The 24296-nt window shown below is 59.5% G+C and overlaps 1 protein-coding gene across 1 annotated transcript; it reads right to left on the reverse strand.

Annotated features, from left to right (window-relative positions):
- Window positions 1-19396: 19396 nt before the first annotated feature.
- TRNP1 (TMF1 regulated nuclear protein 1) lies at window positions 19397-19983 on the reverse strand. Its single transcript, XM_075114527.1, has one exon. The coding sequence runs from the start codon at window positions 19947-19949 to the stop codon at window positions 19422-19424; it is 528 nt and encodes a 175-aa protein (XP_074970628.1). The 5' UTR covers window positions 19950-19983; the 3' UTR covers window positions 19397-19421.
- Window positions 19984-24296: the final 4313 nt, after the last annotated feature.

Genomic DNA, 24296 nt, shown 5'->3' on the forward strand with positions numbered 1-24296 from the left:
TTATTAAGGGGAATGATTGACAGCCGTCACAAAGCCAGGTTTTCTTAGGAAGGGAGAAAAAACAAACTGATCTGCAGCCATGAGATGCACCGGGCACGGGGTGTCCCTGCACCCCCCTACCCCAACCCACTACATGTCCCTTCAGCGATGCCAAGGGGAAATAATGGCATTTCTAGGGGAGAAGAGGACTTGTAGGTGGGACCATGGTTTTGGAGACAGGCATTAGGCTGGAGCAGCGCCAGGGGAGGCGCAGGGCGATGTGTAATGTGTTCCCTCTCTCCCCGTACAAGCGAGAACATGCATTTTCGCTCCTAAGAGCTCACGTCTATTTTCCAGGGTGTCATAGCTGAGTGTGGAATGGCTGTTCCCACCTCTCCTTCCTGGCCAGGTTTCCCTTTGACAGATGGGGACGTCTCTCTTCTGGATAGCTCTGCACGGGGCCAGCTGTTTTGGGCTCAGTCGATGGCACCGGGGCAGTTGATCGTTGCCCTCTCCTGCCACCATGGCATATTCACCCTGCTTATCTCGCCACTATCAAAGCCCAGTTTCAGCAAGAGCAGTGTCACCTGCCTTCAAAGGAAAAGCCACCAAGCAGCACGTTCCCCGGGGTGTTTGTGTGGCCTATATTTTTGCCTTGTAATCCAAGGAGGGGCTGGATGCTCGACACCCCTCCAGCCCTCCTCCCTTCCCCCCCCCCCATAGCCACCAGGCTGGCGTGGCTGGAACAGCTGATTACTTTAAGCATCCCTCTACTAATATGCAATTACAGGTCGCTTGGGCTTGAAATCCCGGTTAAATCCGCATGTCCGCAGCGTGACTCACCTAACTACTGCTCCCCTAATGAATCCTGGAAACATTCCTTAAAGACTGGACATAATGTTAACATGCCACTTACTAACCACCCTTTTCAAATATCACCAGCTTAACAAGTTAAGCCAGTTTCTTCCCCTGCTGCTCCTCCTCCCCTGCAGCCCTAGACGGTCCCTGCATACTCTGATCGCAGAGGCTGAGCGTCCAGGGTGTAATTCCCCTTTGCAGAGGGGTTTTCTTGCTGCTGCAATGGGGTTCAGGAGGAATTGGTCCCTGAAAGGATGATCGTCTGCCCAGGGGTGTATTAGTTGAGATCACGAGCAGCGCTGCCACCTTGGGAAGGCTAAAAAAGATCCCCCTGATTGTGGATGGTGGGAAGGCAGGAGAGATGCAGCCCTTCCCTTTGGTGACAACCACCTGTGAGGGGCTGCGGAGCATGTGTGTCCTCTGCAGCTTTGGGGTTGCTCCTACCCACAAGCAGCTCAGGGGTTTTGCAATGCGCCTTCCCAAAGCAGGTGGCCTTTGAACCCAACCTGCTCATTTGGGGCTGGATGCTGCTATTCCGGCTCGTGCTCGGTGGGTGCTGCCGGGCTGCCCGTGACGAAGGGTGCAGAGCGACATGAGTAAGCACATCCTCACCACCGTCCCACGTCATGGGCGGCCGAACCTTGGGAGGGGCCGGGTACCCTCCACCTCCCATTAATGCCCAGGGAATTGGAGATGGTTGGCATTGCTTATAGCAGTAATTGCCCAGTAGTCATTTAGTTGATGATTTGTTTTATCCAGGCAGGCTGCCTTACGACCAACCTCAAACCCATCCACCCCAAGGCCATCCCGGGCTGCGCAGGTGAGCCAGGAGAGACCGCAGGGACCAGCTCTGTTTTCCAGCCAGCTCCCAGCTGGATGAACGTGGTTTATCTGGTGCCAAAACCAAACCCCATCTCTCGGCCATCCCTCCAGTTTCTTATCTGCAAGCACTTCTTTCTTCGCTCCTTGCGATGGGGAGAATAAGAGAGACGTTCAAGGCTTTTGTAGGACCATGGGGGCTGCAATGGGGGAAAAGAAGGTTTCAAATCCGGCTCCACAAGTGCCCCCCTCGCTGCTGCCCCACTGTCCTGCCCCAGGTGTAGGGATAGCATCTTTTTGGCTGGAGTGAAGGAAATTGCCCCCTTGCAGGGCAGTGATTCCTGGAGAAACCGTGATGCACCCAGCTCCCAGGGCTTGCTGCTCTTCCCTGGCAGCCCCGGCAGCTCCCCACAGCCCCAGGTAAGTGCAAAACCCACCAGCAGCCAGGAAGAGCTGGCTCCGGCCTCTAGGAGAGGTGACGGCAGATGCTGTCGGCTCAAGCGTGTCGGGAGCCAGGAGCCACCGTGATGGGCTGGGCTGGAGGGTCCGTCTCCCCTGGGCAGTCGGTGGTTTTTAGCCGATACCAAGGGGAGACCCTGTGGCAGGCGAGGGTGCTGCGGGGCGTTTGGCTTGTGTTTGCGGGCAGGCAGGGAGCCGCTCCGCTCCCTGGTTCATGGCACGGTGAAGGCGCTGGGCTCCTCAGTCGTCGCGTGGGTGGGAGGAAGGCAGGCTTATCCCACAGCAGTTGTCACTTGCCTAAACCTTCGAAAGCTGGGATTACTGGCTTTATCCTATAATTGAGGAAATCCACCCTCTCATTAGCTGCATCAGTGGCTGCTGCCTCGTTCCCTTTCGTCCTGTCTTCTTGGGGGTGCCCACCACTCCCACTGTCCCCCGAGCCTCAGCAAAGGCACCACTGGCCCCGTGTGGGGCCCAGGAGCCCAGCAAGCTGCCACAGTGGTCGCAGGGCTTCCCCCAGCCACCAGCTTGTGCCACCGAGGGCTGCAGGATCAAAGGTGTTGGGTTGGGTTTTCTTCTCTCTGCTCTGACTGCAGGCCGGCAGCTGCCTGCGTTTGCCTCCAGGCTGCTTTGGGGTAAAGCTTAATCACCTGCACAAGGTTTTCTCCTTGGTGGAGCCGTCAGCAGGAGCCTGCTCCTCCCTGCAGCCTCCTGAAAGGAGCCTGGTCGCCGCCGAGCCTGTCCCTTTGCACGCCAGCTCCAGCACCCCATGCTGGGACGTCCCTCTGTGAGCAGAGAGCGTGCTGTGCTCCGGCATCGGCTGCCCCAGAGTCTGAGCACGCCTGTAACAGGACTCGGGTCCAAGTCCAGCTTTGCCAGTGACTTCCAGATGTGGCACATCTGCCTACGAGCGAAACCATGCCAGGCTGTCCCAGCATCCTGACCCTCCTCCTGCCTCCTGCTGCCTGTCTTATGGAAAAGAGAAGAGCCCTGCCAGCCCGTGGTTTCTCACCGGGCATGGTGCTGGTGGTGGATGTGTCCCCGCCTAGCCCTGGGAGGACATGTGGGGGGGCCAGTGCCACCGGCCAGAGCTGCCTCGCTAAATCAACCCTTTGCAAGGAGGGGGCCCCTGGGGGGCTGCCTCTCGCCCAGCCCCGTGGCTCCCGTCACCCTGGGCTGGGGGCACCACCAAGCCCTGTTTCTCTGCCCCACTGTTCTGCCCCATTGCTCTGCCCCACGTCATGGTCTGCCCCAGCTCCTGCCATGCCCTGCGCTACGGGACATGCAAACCTCACCACATAGGGCTGCTCCCCACGCCGGCTGCCTGGCTGGGTTGGCTCCACCACTGCTCCTGTGGAAGAGGAGGATGTTGAGACATCCAAGGAGCTTGGGCAGCATGAAAACCCACCATCATCCCTCCCACCGGCTGCTCACCTGCCTGTTTGCAACCTGCACCGGGCCGGGCAGGCAGGTCGGTATGAATTAGAGCTGCCCGACCGCTCTCCTGGTGAGTCTCGATGGATTAACAGGGTGGAGGGCGGTGTTGCAATGTAGCCCTGCCGGTGCGGAGAGGGCACCGGGGCTGGGGAGAGCATCGGGCTGGAGGGGAGCCGGGTAGGGGGTGCACAGGGAGGGGGTGACCTTCCAGCACAGAGCAGAGCCTGACCCTGCCTGATCTTGGCCGGGCAACAGGGAGCTGGTGCAGCTCGATCAGCCGTGCATGGCTGGGCTAGGCCAGCGCTCTCGGGGCCATTTCCAGGGAGGAGTTGGCTGTGGGGTGAGGTGACAGGGGAGACCAGCGTGGCAGTTTCCCCCCAGCACCACGGGATGCGCACTGGGGTCTCCCCCAACACGGCCGTGCCCTCAGCCAGGCTTTGCTGGGGTTTCTGCACAGGCACGTCAATACGCCGAGCAGATCCGTCAGGAAGGATGAAGAGGTTCGTTTAGGCAGGAGCAGCTGTGTGAGCGCCAGATAATTGTTTCTAGCTAAAATACTGATGGAGAGGGTCGTTAGCAGGTGGGAGCACCCAGAGCTGCCCTGAGCCATGGCTCCAGGTTGCACTGGATCTCGAGGGGTGTCTGAAACGCCAGGGCTGGTTCAGCTGGCCACACTTCATGGCATAAAAGGGTGCTGGGAGGTGCCGTATGGCAGAGCTGAAATGCCAGCATGAGGCATTGGGCACCAGGAAGGGACGTGGAGGCCAACTCAGCCACCCCATGAGCACCCGTGGCTCCATCCAGACAGAGGTGCTGCCCTGCACCCGGGGCTTGCGTCGTCCCGGCGGGAATTGCCTTTTCAGCCGCACCAGCAGGGCCGGAGGGGCCGGGGGATGCGGCAGCCACCAGCCTGCTGTCACAGCCAGGGCAGGACCGGGGCCACCCGTGCAGGCAGGACAGTGAGCCTGGAGCAGGTGCTGGCAGCGGGTGGGGGTGTCAGGGGAATATCACCCTCCCAAACCAGACGGGGCAGCTCTGGGAGTCCCCACGCTGTGTGTCACACCCAGGGAAGACCTTTTAATTTTCCCCTCGCAGGACACAGGCTGGAAAAAGGAGGTGATGAGGTGCTTGGTGCTTTGTGATACCCATCTGCCCAATTCCTCCTCTCCAGGCGATGTGGCCGGAGCTGTGCGTGGTCAGCCCGTCCCTGGCGCGGTGGTCGACACACATACCCAGGCGTGGTAAGGACACCTGAGATACGGACCTGGCTGTCCCTGCACCCCGTGCTGCGCTCCAGCCCAAACCCTTGGCCCTAGGCTGGGGGGTCTAATCCAGCCTTTCCCCTCCTGGGAGTTTTCCAGCTGCGCTGAGGCCTTCCAGTGCACACCTGTGTGCTGGGACACACTGGGACAGGCAGGTGGCTGCATCCTGCTCTGGGACCACGCGAGCCCACCGGCTGCACGTGGTACAGGGGACAGGGAGACGTGGGTCCCCACCGTCACCTCACCCCAGTGCTGGTCACCCTGCTGCCAGCATCAGCTCCGTCCCACGAAGCACGGTGGCATGAGGTGAGCCCAGAAAATCCCCTTCCTATCTCTCTGAGCTGAAGCCCAGCAATGCAGCGTCGCCTGCATCACCAGCACAGCACCAAAACATCCCAAAAGCTGCAGCAGGGCCAGGTTATTTGTTTTTGGTGGGACTATTTTAATTTCTCTCCAGCAACTCTGTGGCAGCCTGGCCGGAGCAGAGCAAGACAGCAGGTAATAAATTCCCCTCGCTGTGCCCTGTTCTTCAGGTATTTCAAGATTACAGCAACCTTTGTGTCCTGGCCGCTCTCTCCCAGCGCGGGATCTGTGCACAGTACGGGAGATTACAGCCATTTAGCGTTATTTATGTACATAATTTAGGGGTTATCGGAAGAGCCTAGGAGAGGCAGATAGCAACATTAAAAGAGCTTTGGTTTATAATGCAATTATAAGGCTAAATTGATGGGTTCCTAAAGCACATAAGCTGCAGCGAGTGTGTATATTTTGCTCTTTGCTTTACTCGGGATGGGCCAACCTTGCAGCTGTGCAAAGCCAAGTGAGCCTTTCACCTTTTTAATTGGCTTTTTGGGGCATATTACCACCTGCTTTAGCAGGCCAGGGTGGTAGGAGGAAAATGTGGCTGGTTTCCCCTCTAGATGTGTCCCTCCACATCCTGGGCTCAGCCAGACCCGTGGGCGCTGCAGGCTGGGTGCCACGCTGCCGGGCTGGAGGTTTTCTCCCCAGAGCCCTCAGCAGCTCTCCTCCAGTGGAAATGCAGCTTCACCTTGGCCAAAATTTTGGCAGCAAGGGGGGATTTGGGCTAAAATCCTGGGCTGAAAGCAGAGCTTGTGATAGGAGCTTGGAGGCTTGTGACCCTGGGAACCCACAGTGCAGTTTAGGATTAAATTTCAGATGTTTCCAGGCTTTGAGCTGATGAGCACATCCGTGGTTTACCTGCCATACTTCTTTTATTCTCAGAAGTAGGAAGGACTGAAAAGCTTTCAGAAAGGAGTGTGGGGAAAATACAGCCCCATGATCGACTTCAGAGGGGCTTCAAAAGGACAGGCAGGGCTTTTTGGGGTTTGCACCACAGCAAGTGGCGTTCCAGCAGCTTCGCCAGCAACTCCCCAGTCAGAAGAAAATGGCAGGGACCCAATCCAAAACCCTCACCGGGAATTTTTCCATCTACTGTGCTGGGCTGTAGATCAAACCTCCGGTGACCTGCAGGGCTGACAAAGGGAGAATGGTCTCTTGGGGTTTGTTTAATGTCCCCGGGGCTGGGAAGGGACGTTCCCGGCCTCCGACCTCCCTTTGTTCCTGGGTTGAGCATTGTAGCACGGAGCCCCAGCTGCGGGTGTGCTGCCCCAGGCTTTCTGCTTAGTCCTTGGTCTGCTGGATTAAAGCTGTTGGGTCTTGGTGCTCACGAGGCTTTTCGGTGGGTTTTAGGACTGTGCGTGCGGCAGGGGGTCTGTTCTCCAGGCTTTTACAGAGCAGGGGGTGAGGACGCAATGCCAGCATCTCCCTGGGGTGGGAGGGAGTGGAAGGGAGAAGACCATCCCCCAAAAAACGATGGAGCAGGACCCACTTTTGGCTTTCACAAGGTTTGGTGTGTCCTACAGCCCCAGTTCAGTGTGGGCAGGAGGTGCTGGCCAGGGCAGGGGTTGACAGCAGCCAGATCTCTCCATCAGGGCTCCCCCTGTGCATGGGAAGTGATGGGTACAGGAGAAGGATGCAGCACCGGTGGGTTTGGTTTCAAGTCTCTGTCCGTCCGTCCTCTCACCAGCACCGGCAAGAACTGAAAGAGGAATCGTTGCAGACAGGCTGGATGTGCTCCGCTGTGGCAAGGCAGCCTGCGGCCGCCCCCCCCCACGCCTGGCAGACCGCAGCTTCCCAAAGCTCCCACGTCCTCTTTCCCAGCAAAGCCAGGCTACGATTTCACTGCAACCCCCATGGCTCAACCGCAGCACTGTCTCCAGCCTTGCCGAGCCCCTGCCCGCAGCCCCTGCCCACGGCCACGGGCACCCAGTTGGTAGCCAATGTGTGGGAGCTGGCAGAGGCCACAGCTTTTGCTTGAGGTGGTTGTTTTACCCCTCAGAGAAGGGTTATCGGGGCAGCCACCTTTTTCCACTCGGGGCGATAGCAGGGGAGCAGCACAAGGACGTGGCATGTTCCCGGGGACAGAGGGACCCCAGGGACGGGCTGTTGGCTTTGCCTATCACAAGGTAAAGGGCAGAAAACAGGCAGGAAAAAAAAGCGTGGCTCCAAGTGGCTGCGGCTGCGGGAGCCTCGCTGGCATCAGCAAAACTTTCCATGGAAATTGGTGACACTCGGCAATAACACTTCACCTCTGGGACACACCAGAGGTGACACGCCTCGTCCCCGTGTTCTCCGGTTGCTGTTTCATCACCCAAGGGACTGCAAGCCACCCGTCACGTTGATGGGATGGGTCACTGATGTCCCGTGCTGGGAATGGGCTCTTGTGGGATGCAGAACAGGCACCACCCCACAGCCAGGGTGCGATGCTCCTCCGGGGCAGCCGCGGTCCCGCAGCCGTCCCTGCCACCACGGTGCTGCCGGTCCCCATCCCTGCGCATCCCTTCAGTGCATATTTTTCTTGGCAGCCCCCAGGCAGGAATGTTTCCCTGCTGCCGAGTGAAAGTGGAGGCAGGAATTGCTGGAATAGCGACAGGCTGAGTAACAGCGCTAACTTTATTCTCCAAAACAAAGGCCAGTGTCCCAGACGCCGAGGGCTGGTCCGGCTCCCGGCAGCGCGGAGGCCAGGGCTGGGGAGCACGGGCCGAGCCAGAAACGCTGCCGCCGCAGGGGCCCCTGCCCCAGATTCCTGCCCTGAACCCCCCAGCTGTGCCCGGCTCCCACCGCAAACCCCTCGCCTGCTGCCCACCAGCCAAAAGTGCATTTCTAAGAGCAAAGAGAATGTTCAAAAATAGCACAAAAAGGGCTGGGATTTCCCTCTGACACCTTCGAGCAGCTTCCCAGCCCTTCCCAGGGCTCTCCCCTCTTCAGGTGTATCCCCAGGGCATGTCCTTGGAATTTCTGGGGCTCTGAGCCTGGCACAGACACCCAATGGCCCTGAGCACCCGCGTTGCCTCTTGCACACTCCCTGCACCATGGGGTGCTGCGGGATGGGGTGCTGATCTCCCCTCCGTTCCCACTGCCCCCTTCCCCAGGTGATTTCCCAGCTTTGGAGGTGGCCGAGGAGGGGCTGGAGGAGGAGGGTTCCCTCGCCAGAGTGCACATATTCGACAGGCTGCAACAGCATCTACCTCCCCCTCTCCGAGAAAGGTCCCAAATCCCCATGGAGCATCCCTGGAGTACAAGGCCAGCTCCGGGGCGGTTTTTTCCCTTCAATAAAGAGCACGGTTTTTCATCTGAGCAGGATCCGTCCTCAGTGCCTGGTGCAAGCAGCCTTCCTGCCAGGGCCGGCCTTGGCTGTGGGGCTCAGGGCAAAGCAAGTGCTTTCCAAAGCAAATATTTGCACAGCGCAACAACACATGGGAAAGAGCAGGGGCGTTTGCTTCCCCCGGCTCTGGGGGAGGTTCCCGGGGAGCCGGAACCCCCTGTTCAGCCATGCCCTGACCTGTACCCATGCTGAGCTGCCCAGGTTTCAAACCTCTTTATGCTCTGCGGGTTTGCACAAAGAGGTTTTTAATTTGCACCCCAGCAAAGGGGAATCGCTCTTCGTTGGCCCTGGAAAACCCTGCTGGGTACTGGGGCAGGAGGATTCAGGGAGGACCTGGGCTGTACCAGTGCCCGGCTCCCCCAGGTCTCTGCCCTGCCATCTGTGCCGATGATGCTTGAAGCTCCTGTGGTCCCCAAGGACCCCAAATCTACCCCAAAATCCTTCTGTGAATGAAGCTGAGCAACGTTGTGCGGTGGCAGCACTGAGCTTTGCACATCAGATGTTGTCCGCCCTTCCCTGCTGGTGCTCTTGACATGGCTGTGCCGTGCAGCCCACCCGGACCACCCCTGGCCCCTCACCCCTGTGGTGGCAACGCTGTGCTTGTGGGGTTCCCATCCACCACCTAGTCCCTCTTCGCATCTTGAGGCTTTTCCCTGTGGCTGCAGAACCATAAAGCATCATTTTATATCACGTATAAAGCAAGACTTTCGTGCAGTTCTCACACCTCAGCTGAGGATGAAGAAATCCCTCCTGCCCCGACACGGCAACGGCAGCGAGACGGGCCTGAGGCTGCTCCCTCACCACAGCCATTGCGGTGGGCACTGGGCGTGCTCCCCATCCACACAGTTTTTCTTGGGAGCGTTGTTGGAACCAGAGAGTGAGCCTGTGCCAAAGGCAACGGCTGATGCACGTAACGGCCCCGACCCGCCGGGCACCCAGCGGCACTGGGCACCTGCGGCCGGTCCTTCTGCTCCCGCCTTGGCAGAGACTGGCTGGCCCCCGAGCATGGAGGGTCAGACCTAGCTGGGTATTCGGAGCACAGAAAGCCCCAGGGTGAGGCCAAGTTAATGGCCTGGCTGCTCCCAGCCAAGTCATGGATGCTTTTCCTCCTGCTCCTCTCCAGGAGGCATCAGCTGTAATGTAAAGGTGTCAGCCCTGCCCATGGCCCCACTGTTTTTTAAATCACTGTGTGTTTTATTGCAATGAGTCCCTTTGCCCATGCACAGGGAGCTCCCGGCGTGCCCGGCACCTGTCTAAAACCTGGGGGTAAATAGTGCATCTCCTCCAGGAAACCCACCTCCCCTGACCGGCCACGGTGAGGGCAGGCCCCCCTATCCCACCATGGCCAGGCAGCTCTGAGCTGCATCTCAGGGTTGTCCCCATGGGTTATGGCATGTCCCAAGCACGTTGCCCGCCCCCGTGTCCTGCCAGGGAGGCTGCTGGGGCCCCACTGGGTGGCCGTACGAGCCAGGGCTTCCCCAGGGCTTCTCCATAACGGGAGCTGCTCCCGGCCCCTCTTCCCTCCTGCTCCTCTCCATAAGAGGCGAGGCAACGGGGAGAGCCGAGAGAAGCCTGCGCTTGGCTTCCCCCCACAGATTCCTTTCCTGCCTGTCACTGACCGATATAGTCCCCAGCGTCAGCCCGGCCGCACGTCAGCAGTGCCAGGGCCTGCGGGCAGGCGTTGAGGCTGACGCATGCCAGGGATATCGCTGGGTCTTGATGCTGTGTGGTGCGCGGGGGTCCCACGCAGGGTGGTGGGTGCAGCGCCCTGCCCGGGGTTATTTCCATCCAAAGAGGCTGGGTCTCTGGGTGTCAGCCATCCCACGGCACGGCGATGAGCTCGCTGGTGCTGCAGGTCTGCCACACCTGCAGGCGTGGGAGAGGGAAGAGAAAAAGGGACTGCGGGTTGCTTTTCTTTCCTCTACCTCCTTCCTTCCTTCCTCCCTCCCTCCCTCCCTCCCTTCCTTCCTTCCTTCCTCCCTCCCTCCCTCCCTCCCTTCCTTCCTTCCTTCCTCCCTCCCTCCCTCCCTCCCTTCCTTCCTTCCTTCCTTCCTTCCTTCCTTCCTTCCTTCCTTCCTCCCTCACTCCCTCCCTCCCTCCCTCCCTTCCTTCCTTCCTTCCTCCCTTCCTCCCTCCCTCCCTCCCTCCCTCCCTTCCTTCCTTCCTTCCTCCCTCCCTCCCTCCCTCCCTTCCTTCCTTCCTTCCTTCCTTCCTTCCTTCCTTCCTTCCTTCCTTCCTTCCTCCCTCACTCCCTCCCTCCCTCCCTTCCTTCCTTCCTTCCTTCCTTCCTCCCTCCCTCCCTCCCTCCCCCCCCCCAGCTCTGCCATCGCACACTCACGGGGCTCCAGGAGCTCGGTCCGTCACAGGAGCTAGGCAGCAGGACCAGCACCGTCACTGCACTGGGATCACTGAGCCCCAAAAACCACTCCACTCCTCGCTCTGCCAAATGAGCTTTGCTTGTTGAATGAACCCGCCTTCAAACAACAAAGGGTTGGAAAAGTTTGGGGCATTTTTTTTCTTAAATCCCCACCTCCCGGAGTCACGCCAGCGTGCAAGCCCTGCTCGGGGATGCTGAGGCCAGGGTGCCAGCCGTTTCACAGACACGTGCTGGCACAGGGAGAAGGTGCCACACATGGGAACCAGGACGTGCCATCATGCAGGTTAAAAGCCAGAGCTGCCTCTGCCCCCCAACCTCTGGAAGGGGAACGCCAAGCTCATTATTTTTGAGATTTGGAGGTTATGGCACTGCAATTTTAGGAGATCTGCATGGAGACCTTATCGCTCTCTACAACTACCTGAAAGGAGGTTGTAGCGAGGCGGGGGTCGGTCTCTTCTCCCTAGTAACAAGCGATAGGACGAGAGGAAAAGGCCTCAAGCTGTGCCAGGGGAAGTTTAGGTTGGATATTAGGAAAAACTTCGTCACCAAAAGGGTTGTCAGGCGCTGGCACAGGCTGCCCAGGGAGGTGGTGGAGTCTCCACCCCTGGAGGTATTTAAAAGAAGGGTAGACGTGGTGCTTGAGGATATGGTTTAGTGCTGGACTTGGCAGCGATAGGTTAGCGGTTGGACTCGATGATCTTAAGGGTCTTTTCCAACCTTAACGATGCTATGATTCTATGACACCCCGGTGTGCAGAGCCCAGGGACCTCTGGGTCCTCCCAGGGAAGGCAGCAGGTGGGGGAGCTGCAAGCAATAACTGGTGCTTTTGGCAATGAATCTCTTTAAATGCCTTAATGACCTACGGTCAGGTTACAGGTCTCCTGTCACGTCAGATGGCTGAGGATTAGCCGGGACAGCCAAAAGGAACATGCTGGGGGGAGAGTTGTCTCCCTTGGTGTCTACTCTGTATGTTCCTGCTGCAGGGTGGGGTGTTGGGTTTAAATTTTTGTTTTTATTTTTTATATATATATTTTTATATATATTAGGAGTCGCGGGGGGGGCATGTTCCCGCCACCCCCAGCCCTGCCGTGCATGAGATGGGACAGTGAGCAAGGCGAAACCGCTCACCTGCACCTTGCCCTTTGCTGTACATGTTATATAGCTATTTTGGGGTGCAGTCCTCACTCCATCACCCTTCCCAGGGCTTGCCACGGATTTGGCTGCTGTGGGTGAGGGGAAACCCTAGTGCTGGAGGGAAGGGGCTCATGCGGATCCCAGGATGCTCGGGATCAGCTCCCAGGAGCAGTGGGAGGATAACTCCCCTCTGTTGCAAACACAGCCCTTGGAGAAGATGCTGGATCCTGCCCAAGCCCGTAACATAAAGCACCTGTGGGCTCTGGGAAGGAGCCAGCTGCAGCGCAGGCGGAGGCGTGTGATCGGATTAGGGCAGCCGGGGCTGAAAATAGAGACGCTGCTCTGCAATGGGAGGCTCATGGGGTGCCTAAGCCAAGCCCAGGTGGGAGGTGAGAGGCAGAGATATCTGAACCCTGGAAAATCACAGCTTGGACAGTCCCAGCTGTTGCCCAACAGCCTCCTCCAGTCCAGCCTTCCTGGAAGGAGAAAGGCCATGAGAAACCACAGCCCCGAGCCTGCAGGCAGCAGGGTTAATTACTCCATTTCTCTTAAAATATTCCCTTAAAAGGGTTCAATTGCCCAGAGAAAACCTTCCTCAACACCCAAAAATTTGGAAGGGGTGTAGGGAGGGGGATGAGGCTGAACAGCCACTTTCTGCTGCTCTTCCCCACCCAGTAGAAGGTCTGCGGGGGGGATGCTGTGGGGCAGCTGTGCCAAGGCCAAGCTTTGTCCAAGCTCTGTGGGGAGTGGGTTACATGGGACAGGACCCCAAAAGAGGTGGCAGGTCAGCCTCATGTCAGGGGACCCATCAGACTCACATGAAACCCGTGGCATGGCTTTGTACCCCAGCCCGAAGCTGCCCAGTGCTGCAGCATCCCCAACTCACCTCCGGCTGCACCGTGCTGCTCCTGCCTGCGCTGAGCTGGGGACGCTGGGCACCGTCCTGCCGGTGCCACACGCTGCCACTCATTCCCTGTGGCTGAGATAGGGGCAACGAAGGGATTTGCTCAGGACCCCACTCCACATGGGGCTGCCATGGTCAAAATCGCTTAGGATAAGAGCAGGGGGAGACATGCGATGTGACCATGCGCAGCCCCGAGTGGGCATGGGGACTCTGCAGGCTGGGCATCAGGAGTAAGCCGGGCAGGAATTAGGCACATTAACTTGCAGGGCAAAACAAACCGATTGCTACGGTTTAACCAGATCAGTGACTTAAAGAGCTTTAGCAGGGAAGAGAGAACTGGACCAAGACGCACTTAGCACAGTAAGGTGAGCGCAGGGCAGCCAGCCCGGCAGCCACGCACAGCAGGAACAGGCTCCCGAGACCTGGAAGCCCACCAGAGCCAGGGCAAGACCCTGGATGGGGACAGGCTGTGCCAGGCTTGGGGTGCTGTGTGGGTGGAGCAGGGGGAAATGGAGTGGCAGGGACAAGGGGTGCCCACTCCCACCTTCATCACCCGAATGGCCCTGGGCAGCATCCCCCACCTCCACCAGTCTTCATCCAGGGGATGGGGCAGCTGCAAACCCACAGTGACCCCCTGTCCCTTGGGCCTAGGGGGGGTCCTCAGGTCCTTAATGGTGGGGTCTGGACAGGCACATGGTGACCAAACTGAAAACAAGGGATTTATCAGCATTTCTCAGGACATCTGAACTGGGGGTTAAAGCGCCAGGGTGCCTGTCCTGGGGGCTTATGGAAGGGGAAGATGAAAATACCCACCGGCTCCAAGGGAGCCAAACCCATGCTCAGGTGTTTTCCCAGCCCCGGGTCACACACCCAGCCCCTGCAGACACCCCCAGGTACTGGCTGCTCTGGCCATAAGACAGAAAGAGACCGAAGTCCCAGTGCAGTGACTTCCAGCCCCAAAAGCTCAGGCTGGGCTCAGCTGCTGGAAGGAGCAAAGCAGGGGCCAGGGGGTCAATTCCCACCCTCTGTGGCTAATTGAGGCTGTAACGGCCTCTTAAAGGAGTAAAGGCTGGAGGGGGGAGCGGGTATGAAATGGAGACTAGAGGAGTCCCAGGAGGAAAGAGTTAAGGGGGGTGGGGGGCAGTAGGCTGGGGAGAATGTCCTTTAAGTGTTAATACAGCCTCCGAGCGGGGAAAAGCTGGGCTGGGGGGATGCTGAGGGGAGGGATGCTGAGAGAAGGGGGGATGCTGCGGAGGTGAGGCCAGGCGTGGCTGGGGACCCCAGCGTGGGGGGACAGAGCCCCGGTGTGGGCTGGAGCGGCGAGCCGGGTTCCATCTGCCCGGCCTCCCGCCGGCGGCGCTGGGCGCTGGAAGGCGGCTCCTGCAGTGCCCTCTTGCGACGCCGTCCCGGAGAGGCTCTGGGACTCCTCGGTGGCCTCCCGGTCCCTGGGACCTGGCCTGGGGACCTGCAGGGGGTGTCCTGCAGCCCTGTCCCCCATCCCCAATGCTCTGGCACTGTCCCTTTCTGCCCGCCCAACGCCCTCATCCTGTCCCTGTCCCCTGCTCCATCGCTCTTGCCCTGTCCCTTCCCCCCCCATCATCCTCACCCCATCCCTTTCCACCCCTCCATCACTCTCCCTGTCCCCCCTCCATCACCCTCCCACTCTCCCAGTCCTCCCCTCCGTTGCTCTCATACCAGCCCTTCCCCACCAACCTCCCCTTGCACCATCCCCGCTCCATCACTCTCACACCAGCCTCTCAGAGGCATTTCAGCTCGGGGGAGTTTCTGTCCCCGCGGTGGGTCTCTGTGCCTTGCCACCCTCCCTGGCACCCACCACACACCAACACACTTCATCGGGACTAGCCCAAGGGAATTAACGGCAGAAAGGAGAGAAGCTGGGCTTAGGTATTAACATGCAACATTAATTTTATTTTTCCCAGAAAGTCTGTAACAAAATAATCTCATAAACCCAACAAGTGTTGGTGCTATTTATGTAATATTATTGCTGGCAGGAGGGCAGAAAGGCGAGCGGGGTTATGTAAAGCTCCCGGGGCAGGGGACGCTCCCGAAGGTGGGCACCAATGGGTCAGGCTTCTGCTTTGCGTTTTCCTTCCGACCTTGTGCTGGAGGTGGCGTGGGCAAACCCTGCAAATCCATGCCCCGGTTGGGCCCAGGATGCTCCCAGCAGGACGTTGCTGCTGTCCCCATCACGTGTGAGCTGCCCGGTGATGGTGTCAGCCGGAGCTTTCTGGGGGTGGCACAGGGCTCCCGCGCTGTATGGGGCACGGGTTTCACAGGCCAGGTCAACCACAAAACTAAACCAGGATACCCAGCCAGCATTGTGGGGGGCTGGTGGCTGGACCAGCCTTTTGCATCCAGAGAGCGAACGTGGATGTGTGGGTGCCAGCACAGCCATGCCCATGGCCCGGGAGACGGGGATGGGGCTTGCTACAGCACAGCTTCGGGGAGCCCCAGCAGGTTGGGGAGCGGGAGCATGTTGCGGTAGCAGCTCCAGAAGTCACTGGATGACACTTTACCTGCAGAGATGTTGCTTAAACCCATGGCCCAGGGACTCGTGAGGATGCAGGAGGTGATGGCTGCTCCCATGCAGCAGAGGCAATCCCACAAGCATGTTATCCTGGACATGAGCAGCCACCGCGTAATGGGACTCTGGGACTAGCTTTTTTTTTCCCCTGAATTTTTTTTTTCCTGAATTTTTTTTTCCTTTTTCAAGCTGCTGTCATTCCTCCGCTCTGAAATCCAGGTCTCAGATGTGGCCACAACCGCCCTCCCAGTCTCCTCCCTGCACAGTTTAACTGCACCCACTGCTCTTCCTGCCAAATGAGGGGACATCCACTCACCCCCGCCCCCCACGAGCTGGAGGGGACCCCAGCTGCCTTTCCCTATCCTTTGAACTCCCAAGTGTGGCTCTCCCTGGGCACCCGGAGTGGATGGGTATCCTCATTTCAGCTAAACGTGTGCTTATTTGCAGGGTGTTGCTGTGAGGACACCTGGGATGTCCTTCTTGCCCCTCCACCATCCCTGCCGCCCTCGCTCACTGCATCAGCCTCCCCCATCCGGTAGGAAAATGGGAATAAGCATGTGAATTGTAACAGATGTCATGTTCCAGCTGACGATTCTGCAGGAACACAAAGTGAAGAAACCATAACCTTACCGAGGCCGAAGGGTGAGGAGGAACCGTAGCACTGAAGGATTTTGAATTATTTTGGTCTTACTGTTTTAATGGAGTTGATATTTTTTTTTAAGGTCTTTCCCTGCAGTTCCTTTAAGTAGGTTCTGCTCTAATCAGGTCAAAAGCTGATTTGCAAATAATCACCAGGGAGGGGAAAAAAAAGATCGAGGGATTTAAGCCCAAGCTGTGCATTTCATACTATTAATTGAAAGCCTGAGAGAGATAATGTGTCCCTTCTCCTGGCTGAGACCTGTAAGCTGCTATTAGCAGCAAACTCCCCACCCGGCTTGGGGAATCACCTCCTGGTTGGGATTACGGCTCTGCACGCATGGGAAAACCTCCAGCAGGCAGCGATTTATCGACAGGGTAGAAATTAGGGAGCATCAAGGAGATATGGGGTGTCGGAGCATCTGCGAGCTCCACACAGGGTAGCAGAAAACCAAAAATAATTGTCTGAAACAGGGATTAATAGGAGAAAGACACGTTCCCCCCTGCGCAGCGCATGACTGTAAAGCCATTCTGGTAGCTCAAATATTTCTCTCCCACCCATTTTCTGCACACGTTCATCTGCACGTTTTACCTTGTTTGGGACATTATACAATTTTTTCAGGACAGACTATGTCGGCATGTGTGCGTGTATAAAATATATACCTCTACATACCGCTGTGGTGCCTGGCAGAGACCCCGGACACTTGCCCTGGCACCCTGCTGCAGGCAGCTCCTAAGACATTTTCCACACCCGCACGCACCCAGAGGAGGGAAGAGGTCAATAATCAGAGAAATCCACTCTGGTATTAATTACATGCCATTACCAGGGCTTATTCGCTAATCCCCATTCTCATCACCCTCTTGCTTATATTTCAGCCAAGCACCTAAGGACACCGTATGTTATGAATAAAATATATCAAAGTTTACTTCTGCTCGTGCCCTGCTGCAGAGCACAGGCAGCACCGCACGGGCAGCACAGTGCAGGCAGGAGTCCGGCAGCAGCAGCGAGAAGCGAGGATTACACAACAGACCTGCTGTCTCACACTAAGGTAGTCGCGGCACATTCATGAGTCAGTGAAATCCCCCCACCCCAGCCCAAACCAAGTAGGTTTTAATTAAAAAAAAAAAAAAAAAAGGGGGGTGAGTTATGGTTTCCCAGCAGGAGGGAGGGATTCATGCAGCCTCCGGGGAAAGCCACTGCGAAAGCTTGGTGCAGCAAAGCAAGACCCTATTTCGGTGGCTCGGCCGAGGGATGCCGTTAGCCCAGGGACGCCGAATGCTGTGGCTGTGTCTGGTGAAGGAGCGGGCTCGCGGCGGGCTTTGCTGGCTGAGCCGCTGCAGTTCCTGGCAGGGAAGGGATGATGCTGTCAGGTCTGAGCCCTCCATCCCGAGGCCGGCTCAGGGCTGGTGGGGCAGAGACGGGGACAGCGATGCCAGGGCCCAGCACAAGCCTCCTGCCCAGAGAGGGGCGCGTCGTCCTGAGTCCGCCTCATCTCCTCGTGCCTTGTCGCCCCTCTGGAGCCCGCAGCGACAGGCTCTGCTGCAGGGTGACATCGAGGGTGCCCAAGTTCTCTTGCTGAAATCACAGGGAGGCTTCAAGCATCACCCGCTTGGTCAGTCGTCAAAGCAGTCCCAAAAATCCAGCTTGGTGGGAGGCAATGGTGACCGTGCCATCGTGAGGACCAGTCCTCCTCTGCTTTCTGCCCCCATGGGGGGGGCACAGTCTGGAGCCAAAATCACTGTCCGGGGATGGCAGAAGCAGGGCAACCTCAAGCCCGCTCGGTTCCTTGCATGGAGGCACATGAAGGCTGCACCCAAGTCCCAGCATGACGCACAGTCCCACTAGTGTCCTGCTGGCCCAGGGTCTCGCAGACCCCTCCTGGGGGGCAGGGGGGCTCAGCCAAGGGAAGGGGCCCTGCCCCATAGTGGCTGCCCTGAATCTGCTGCCTTTGGAGGGGAGGTGACCCCACCCTGGGCCGGGGGTGCTGACAGCAGATTCCCCTATAAACACCCCCAGACCTGGCAAGATCCTCCAGGGACCCCAGACCCTGCAGGGTCCTCATGCACCCCACACGCTGCAGCATCTCCCAACACCATGGGGGTTCTCAGACCCTGCTGGGTCCCCCAACCTCGCTGCTCCCCCTCCCCAATCTGCCAGCTCACCGCGCGCCCCTGGACCCCTGGCCCTGCAGGGTCCTTCAAGCACCCCAAACTCCCAGGGTCCCCCAGGGACCCCCCCAGTCAGATTCCTCAGGGCACCCCAAGGTCCCCAGACCCTGCTGGGTCTCCTGGAGTGCCCCAATCCCACAGGGTCCCCAAGGGAACCCCCAAACACCCCAGACCCTACAATGTCTCCCCTCATCAGACCCCTTAGGCCACTGCTGAGGCCCCCAGTCCCCGCTGGGTCCCCCAGACCCCCCCATGCCCTGAAGGATCCCCCTGGGACCCCCAAACCCTCCTGACCCACCAAGTCTCAGACCATCAGATTCCTCAGACCACCCCCAAGGTCCCCAGACCCTGCTGGGTCTTCCACCCCATAGGGTCCCCTCAGAAGCCCCAAACCCTCCCAATCCACTGGGTCCTGACCCATCAGACTCCCCAGGACCCCGTCAAGGTCCCCAGATCCTACTGGGTCCCCTCACACCCTGCAAGGTCCCCCCATGAACCCCAGGGTCCCCTGGAGACCCCCCAAAATCCTCCTGACCCACCGGATCCCCACCCATAAGACTCCCCAGGATCCCCTCAAGGTCCTCAGATCCTGCTGGGTCCCCAAGACCCCCACACCCAGCGAGATCCCTCCACAACCCCCAGGGTCCCCTGGGGACCCCCAAGCCCTCCTGAATCACCATGTCCTGACCCATCAAACTCCCCAGGACTCCCTCAAAGTCCCCAGATCCCGCTGGGTCCCCCCACATCCCCCAGCATCCCCTTGGCACCCCCAAACACTCCTGACCTACTGGGTCCTGACCCATCAGACTCCCCAGGACCTCCTCAAGGTCCCCAGATCCTACTGGGTCCCTCACCCAGCCAGATCCCCCCATGACCCCCGAGTCCCCTGGGGACCCCCAAGCCCTCCTGACCTACAGGGTCCTGACTCTGTACTCCCCAGGACCCCCATAAAGTTCCCAGATCCCCTGGGTCCCTAAGACACCCCACCCACCCAGCAAGGTCCCCCCACGACCCCTAGAGCCCCTTGGGGACCCCCAGACCCAACAGACCGACAGGGTCCCGACCCACCAGACTCCCCAAGACCCCTCTCACAGACCCCGCTGAGCCCACCCCCACCCCACAGGGTCCCCCAAACCCTGCGGGGTCCCGCCCCCCCCCTAGGCGGGGCTGCGGGGCGCGGCGGGCAGGCGGCGGGCGGCGGCGGGCGGCGCGGCGGTGCCGCGGGGGCGGGCGGGGGCCCAGGGCACGCAGCTGCGGAGGGCGCGGGCGGCGGCCAGGAGGGCGGCGGGCCGGGGCCGGGGGCGGCGGCGGAGCCCCTTCTGCAGCCGCTGGCTTTGGGCCGCCAGCGCCAGCTGGGCCTGGGCCACGCCGGCCCCCAGGCGGCCCAGGGCCTCGGCGCGGGCGGCCAGGCGGAGCTCGGCGTGCCGCAGGGCGCAGTGAACCTGCCGGACCCGGCCCTCCAGCTCCGCCGCCGCCCGACGGCGACCCTCCGCCGCCACCAGCCGCCGCCGCGCCGCCGCCAGCTCCACCGACCCGGGGCTGCCGGTGCTGCTGCCGCTGCCGGTGCCGCCGACGGTGCTGCCGGTGCCGCCGACGGTGCCGCCGGTGCTGCCGGAGGTGGTACCGCCGCGATCGGGGCGCTGCTCGCCGCCCGCAGCCGGACCCGGAGCCGCCGCCGCCGCCATGGGAACGGGAACGGGAACGGGAGCGGGGTAGCGCCGCGGCGGGGATATAAAGCCCGGGGGCGGCGCCGGCTCCGGGAGGTTCGGCCCCGCCGGGGGCGGCACCGGCTCCGCACCGGCATGGTAGGAGAGGGACGACCCCGGCCCGGTACGGTACAGCCCCGGCGGGGGATGCTTGGGCTGGGCATGGCTCGCTACGGCACCGGCACCGGTACCGGCATGGGTCCGGGCTTGGCACCGGGCTCCGCACGGCACCGGCACGGCCCAGGCTCGGTATGGCCCGGTACAGCACGGTACCGACACCGGCACGGCCCTGGGCTCAGTACGGCCCGGTACAGCACGGTACTGACACCGGCACGGCCCTGGGCTCAGTACGGCCCGGTACAGCACGGTACTGACACCGGCACGGCCCTGGGCTCAGTACGGCCCGGTACAGCACGGTACTGACACCGGCACGGCCCTGGGCTCAGTACGGCCCGGTACAGCACGGCGCCGGTACCGACACCGGCACGGCCCTGGGCTCAGTACGGCCCGGTACAGCACGGCGCCGGTACCGACACCAGCGTGGCACCAGTCCGATGGCATTAGCGGTTGGGGGGGGCTGGAAAACTGCGCTCCCTTGGGGCAGGGGGGGATCTCTGGGAGATGCAGAGCTGGCGGGGGGGTCACTGCGAAAGGCTGGGAGGGTTACTGGGGGGTCACTGGGAAGGGATATTAGGAAAGACTTAGGCTGGGGAGGCGTACTGGGAAGGGCTGGGCTGGGAACGGATACTGGGGGAATTTACTGGGAACGGTTAGGGGGAAAGGCTGGACTAGGATGGGTTACTGGAACAGCTGGTTTCATGTCTTGCAGCCCCTGGGAGAGGCAGCTTAAGAAGCTCCTGGTGCTGGTTGGGGGATGCTGGGGCAGGGAAAAGGGTGGGAAGGAGCCCCTGTTCCCCCACCCAGGGCTGGGGTGTCCCAGCCTCGGGGTGCAGGGGACATGGCACCAGGACAGCGTGTCCTTGGCTGCATGACTGTCAGAGCAGCATCGCTGCTAACGTCATTATCATTGAAGACAGCGTTAATAGAGCTGAGAGTGGGCCGAGACGGCACGGGGAGGTGTTGGAGCAGGATGGTGCTGCTGCCACCTTGCTCCCTCAAGGAGCCTGGTTTTTGGGGTTCCTCCTGCCAGGACATGACACTTTGCTGCATCTTCACGTAGGTGCAAGGGGTAAAGCCTGCTTGTGTTTCGCATCAGAGCAGCAGAGAGGATAAAAGGGATGATAGGAACTGGGTGCTGAGGTCTCATCCCACCCCCAGACAGGAGCAAAAGCCTAAGCCATAAAAAAAAACCCCAAACCAAACCTACCCTAAATCTGTTCCAGGCAGAGCCACGTCCAGGCCTGCGGTGGATGTCACCCCCAGCCCATGGGGGCTGGTGGCAGCTTTGCTTTCCTTACCTTAACGGGGGAAAGAAAAACCCATCCCTTGTGCTTTGCATTGCAATCCTGCCTTTGCCAGCACTGCCACGCCAGACACCGGAGCAGCGTCAGAGGCTGCTGCGTCACTGCTCCCGGCCCCCGCTGCCTGCTCATCCCTTCCTGCCCATCCACCGGCTCCCCCTCCACTGCCCAGTGCCAGAGGCATGGACATGATATTTGCTTGAGCTCTGCAGGCTGCATTTCAGGCTGTAGGAAAGCTGAAGTCCAGGCTGAGCCATCTTCATGTATCCAATGCAAATGCTGCTATAAAATGGGGTTTGGGGATTTGAGGGGTGCTGCTCCATCTTAGGTTCAGGGTCAAAGCTCAGCTTTTGCTCCCTCCACCTCCAACCCAAAGAAACTCTGGGGACAGGCAGGTATTAAAGAGAACGTCCTCTACTTTGGTGGAACCTGGACCCCAAAGGGTACCTCCAAAGGGGGAAAGGGCTGGGTCTGTCTTGTGGTAAGCTTCCCCCATTCCCCCAAAGTGAAACCTCAGAATTGCTGAGGTTGGAGGGACCTCTGGAGGTGCCTGCTCCATCAGTTACCTGCTCATAAAATAATTGCTTTTTTGGGTTGACCCCCAGGTCTGTGCTGCTTGTTGCCTTCCCAGCTCCAGTCCCTGGTCTAGGGTGAGAAAAGAAAATGGAAATAGGGAGCAGCTGGGTCTGGACATGTGTTTAAGAAATAAGAAGGGGCCAGATGGGCTGGGGACATTGGGCAGTGAGGCTGAGAGTGTCACTGAGCCTCCCGCAGGGGCTGTGTCCCCAGGCTGACCCGGCTGGCCATAGCACATCCTGGTATATGAGAAGACAGAGGTTGGTAAAGGCAAATAATATTTAAAAAAAAAAAATAAATATGCCCCTGCCTCTCAGGATAAGTCACTGCCTGAGTCCCAGAAACCCTCCTGTGCTGCTGCGGGATGTCTGCCTGGGCTGACGGGCTATTAATGATTTAGCAGAGGAGTCTGAAATTAGCTGCGCTCAGAATAAACCTCTTTGATGCAAAAGCCTGGTTGAGAGCATTGTTGTCCCTTCCCTGGCAGCGACCCTCCGCACCCCGCAGCCACACGCGGAGGCACTGGCCGCCGGGATGGGGCACCGCGCTGCATCCCGCAGCCAGCCCTGCGCCGGTTCCCGGTACTGCCGCTGGGGTGCCAGCAGCCAGCCCTGCGCCGGCCGTGCTCTGCCCCGGGGTAGGGCAGCCCTGCGGGAGGAGGTAGCCAAGGGCTGTGCGCTGGCCTCTTATCTCCAGCCTCTTTAAAGCCCCGCGTTGGGATGTGCTCCAGAAAAGTGAAGTCTTATTATAGGCAGTAAATAATTAATGTTAGTGCCATCTCTCCCCATGCCTCTGCAAGGTTTTCCCCAGGTGTCCCAGTTACAGGGGCAGGGGGGTACCCAGGCACTGCTCTCTCCTCCTGGCCCCGTTTAAGGAAGGAATCCTGCATCAGGATCTCAGGCTTAAGCCCCAGGACTGCTGCATCGACCCAGCTCCCTGCCCCACCATCCTGGACCTTACAACACTGGCAGCAGTGGTTTGGAACTGGAGCCCCGGCAAACAGTGGCAGCTCAGCTGGAGGTGATGAGGCACAGGGAAAATGCAGGAGCTGAGGGGCATTAAGCACCATGGTGCTGAGCTTGGGGGGCCACTCCGTGCCACTCAGCTCATGCTGACAGTGCCAGGCTCGATGGGGCAGCGCCACAAGAGGTTTCATGGCCGGGATCTGTGCTCAAGGCACCTGGCAGAGGAGGAGACGACACATTTCTAAGCAGTGCTTTGAGTTATACACAAATGAAAGCCCAGCCAGGGAAATGACACTGGCTGGAATTAAGTATGGTGTTCCTGTGCCAGAGGCTTAAATAAATAAACGCGGTCTTTGTGCCCTTTAGAGAAGGAATGAGCTTCTTGGCACTGGCACCATCGTTTAAACTGATTTCTCTGTCTCCTCTTTCCTTGCGGAAACCGGCTGGTGCACCTGAGCGGAGCGGCTGCTGCTCCTGCTGCAGCCTCAGTGCACAGCTACCGTTCTGCCAGGCTCCTTCCCTGCCTGCCCTGCTGCCCCCTTTCCCACCCTGGTTCCCTTCCTTTCCTCCAAACCCTCAGGGAAGGATCCAACCACCCGAGAGTGAATTACCAACTCTTTGAAGAGAACCAAAGGGGGTGTTGAAGCGCTTGGGCATGGCCTGGGTGGAGGTTCATCCTGGGGTGGACAGGTTCCTGACTGCAGAGTGAGGCAGCCAAAACCACAGGCAGCACCAGGTGGGCACAGGTGAGATGCTCTCCCAGGGTGCAAGTCCCATGGGATGCGCATGCCTGCCCCCCACCAGGCACTTTACACCCCTCGGTGGCAAAGTGCTGCCTGGCACGGGGAGGGTAAAATGACAGAAAACTGTGCAGGGCAAATCAGGGGGACCTGCGGGATGGGGATCCTTGGGGACAGGGATCCTTGGAGGTGGGGATCATTTGGGGCAGCGATCCTTGGCAACGGGGATCCTTAGGGATGGGGAACCCTAGGAATGGGGATCCTTGAGGACAGGGATACTTTGGGACAGGATCCTCAGGGACGAGGGTTCTTTGGGACAGGACCCTTGGGGATGAGGATCTGTTGCAATAGGGATCCTTTGGGACAGGGATCCTCGGGGATGGAGACCTTAAGGGTGGGGACCCTGAGGACAGGGATCCTTGGGGATGGAGAACTTAAGGGTGGGGACCATGGGGACAGGGATCCTTGGGGATGGAGACCTTAAGGGTGGAGACCGTGGGGACAAGAATCCTCGGGGAAGGCGATCCTCAGCGACAGGGATCCTTGGGGACAAGGACCCTTGGAATCGGGGCTAGTTTGGGGCACAGACCCTTGGGGATGAGGATCCTCGGGCAGAGAGACGCT

The sequence above is a fragment of the Phalacrocorax aristotelis genome, chromosome 20 (genome assembly GCF_949628215.1).
Source record: "Phalacrocorax aristotelis chromosome 20, bGulAri2.1, whole genome shotgun sequence".
Lineage (NCBI taxonomy): Eukaryota > Metazoa > Chordata > Aves > Suliformes > Phalacrocoracidae > Phalacrocorax > Phalacrocorax aristotelis.